The sequence below is a fragment of the Geospiza fortis genome, unplaced genomic scaffold (genome assembly GCF_000277835.1).
Source record: "Geospiza fortis unplaced genomic scaffold, GeoFor_1.0 scaffold313, whole genome shotgun sequence".
Classification (NCBI taxonomy): Eukaryota; Metazoa; Chordata; class Aves; order Passeriformes; family Thraupidae; genus Geospiza; species Geospiza fortis.
Genome location: NW_005054582.1, coordinates 58,187 through 61,011, shown reverse-complemented (window position 1 = coordinate 61,011; position 2,825 = coordinate 58,187). Strand labels below are relative to the sequence as shown.

Here is a 2,825-nt window from a genome sequence, read left to right as displayed (position 1 = left end):
GGAAATAGAGAGGGAGAAAAACGGGGCGGCCCCCCCGCGCCCGAGTGGGTGGGAAGGAAGAGCTGCCTCGTGCCTCAGTTTCCCCAGCCGGAGCAGGAGGTTCCGAGCGGCTCTGGCTGGGGGAGGCAGGGAAAGCAGCCAGCAACACACGGAACGGCACAGAAGGGACAATTTAAGGGTCGCTGTGCCTGGCAGGGTGAATCTGGGGTGCCAGGAGCCCACGGCTCTGGGGTCCCCGCAGAAGAGCAGCCCTGCAGTGAGGGAGGAAGCTGCGGGCACTCAGCACCTGCCTGGCTGACACGAGCCACCCCTAAGGGGAAGGAGAAGCAGAAGAGGCTGGAGTAGGAGGAGGTGACATTTATTTTTCTCATTAGGACAAAGCAGGGAGGAGGGCAAAACCCGGGGGCAGGAGCGGGGTGCTGATGTCCCAGAGACCCCCAAAACCACCGAGCTAGGAGCTGGCCGTGCCCCTGCCCCCTCGGATGGGGCGATGGGGGCACCCCAAGGCTCCTCTCGTGGAGATCCTGCCTTTTTTGGGAGGAGCTCAGGAGCAGCTGCTTCTCCTCCGGCGCAGCAGGGCGGTCTGGGGGCTCCTCTCCTCCTCTGGGTCGCTCTCACAGCGGCGCTGGGGGCACAGGGCGGGGCTGCAGGGCACGGCCAGGGTTCCCCCAGAGGAGAGGGCGCCCCTCACTGCACAGCACCCCAATCTGCACCATGCCCCCATCTCTGGCCAAGCCCCCCACCACACTTCCCCCATCCCATCCCAGCAATGGGGGGGATGCCCAAAACAGGGGGTCTGCAGCGCAGGGGGCACTGCCACAGAGAGAAACTGAGAGGGACCCCCCCAAATCCCTTCTCCCCCCTCCCCAGCCCGTGCTGGGTGGGATCTGGGGGCTCACCAGCTCCTCATCCTCCCTCCCGAGGCGGCACAGGTGGTTGCAGGCGGACACGGTGTTGTAGGAGAGCTACAGGGGGACAGAGAGGGAGGCGGTCCTAGGTGGGGGTCCCTCCCCAGATCTGGGGGGCTCCCCAGGAGACTCAGGGGTGCTGGGACCCCAGGGCCGGGCACCTTTGGGTGCGGCTCCGGCTCAGCGCCTGCTTCCTGCTCAGGGGCTGTGGGGACAAGGACGTGGCACTGGCACTGGCACTGGCACTGTCCCCGTGTCCCCTCCCCGCTGCCAGGGGCCTGCCCGTGCCGCTCACCTTGATCCAGGGGTGCACCAGGCACTCGGGTGCACTCATGCGGCGCCTGCGGAACACAGGGAGGGGATGGGGTTGGGGGTCCTGGCCCCACAGGCCCACGGTGGGGATGGGGACGGGGTCAGGGACAGGGTCACGTTAGGGTCGGGGTCAGGGTTAGGGTCAGGGTCAGGGTTAGGTTTAGGGTCAGGGTCAATGTCAGGGTTAGGTTTAGGGTCAGGATCAATGTCAGGGTTAGGGTCAGGGTCAGGATGGTGCTGGTGGGGTCAGAGAAAGGAACCAGATGGAGTTGGACATGGTGGGGATATAGATGGGGATGAGATGGAGGTGGAAATAGAGATGAGATGGAGATAAGGATGGGTTGGAGATAAGGACGGGTTGGAGATAAGGATGGGTTGGGGATAAAGATGTTGGGATGGGCATGGAAATGATGGGGTGGGATGGGATGGGATCAGTGGGGATGGTGATGGAGATAGGGATGGAAATGCAGACAGGAATGGGAGGGAGATAGAAAGGGAGATGTGGATAATGGATGGGGATGAAGATGAGTTTGGGACCAGGAAGAGATGGGGATGGTGGTGATGAAGATGGGGATGGGGACGATGAAGATGGGGATGGGGATGTTGGAGGTGGGGATAACAGAGGTGGAGGTGGGGCAGAGATGGGAAGGCGATGGAAGGGATGGGGCTGGGGCCTCACTGTGGCTCCTTCAGCAGCAGCTGGCGGATGAAGTCCTTGGCCAGCTCGGAGGTCTGGCTGAAGCAGCGCTCCTCGAACTCGTAGGCACCAGCCACAACGTTGGACAGGGTCTCAGCATCCGTCTCGCCCTGGAAGGGGGACAGGCCACTGAGCCTGTGGGGACACAACAGAGCGACTGAGTGCCAGGACAGCACCAGCTCGGCCACCCCAGCACCCACAGCGTCCCTGTGCCTCAGTTTCCCCCAGCCACAGAGAGATTGCCCCATACTCACAGGATGTAGGTGATGACTCCGATGCTCCTGAAATGCAGGGGTGGGGGTCAGGTGCTGCCCTGCCTGGGCCCCCCCCATGCCCTGTGGCACCCAGGGGGGGCTCTCCCCACCCACCAGCTCAGCCTGTTGCCCCCCAAGGTCCTGATCCTCACCACATGTCGGTCGCAGGGCTCAGTGGTTCATAATTGATCACTTCAGGAGCTGGGGGCAAACAGAGCCAGGGTGGCACATCAGAGGGACAGGGGGACAGGAGAATGCCTGGGGGTCCCATCCCCACGCCTGGTTGGGTGCAGGGACCCCCAGGAATGTGCCAGCCCCGTACCAATGTACTGGGGGGTCCCACAGAGGCTCCTGTAGGTGATGCCATCCTCCAGCTGCCGGGCCAGCCCAAAGTCGATGATCTTGATCCAGGGCTTGGGGACGTCCTTGTCCTGCAGCATGATGTTCTCGGGCTGTGGGAACAGGGCCGGGCACAGCGGGGTGACCGAGGGGTGCTGGGGCTCCAGCAGCACCTCGGGAGGATGAGGAGGGTGGGAGCAGGGCTCTGGAGGTGCCTGGCACCCCTCAGATCATCAGGGAGTGAGGATGGGGGGTCCCCACGTGTGGGAATCCACAAAATCAGAGGGTTTTGGGAAAGCTGCAAAAGGCAGGCCC

At 63.4% G+C, this 2,825-nt stretch overlaps 1 protein-coding gene across 1 annotated transcript in view; it reads right to left on the bottom strand.

Moving 5' to 3' along the window:
- Positions 1–342: 342 nt before the first annotated feature.
- The window catches only part of LOC102039381 (death-associated protein kinase 2-like), a 3,794-nt gene continuing 1,311 nt past the window's right edge, over positions 343–2,825 (bottom strand). Inside the window, 8 exon segments of the mRNA XM_031064327.1 lie at positions 343–625; positions 900–965; positions 1,027–1,113; positions 1,204–1,249; positions 1,900–2,052; positions 2,172–2,198; positions 2,324–2,372; positions 2,494–2,623. Of these exon segments, the coding sequence (XP_030920187.1) occupies positions 545–625; positions 900–965; positions 1,027–1,113; positions 1,204–1,249; positions 1,900–2,052; positions 2,172–2,198; positions 2,324–2,372; positions 2,494–2,623 (639 nt within the window). The 3' untranslated portion in view covers positions 343–544.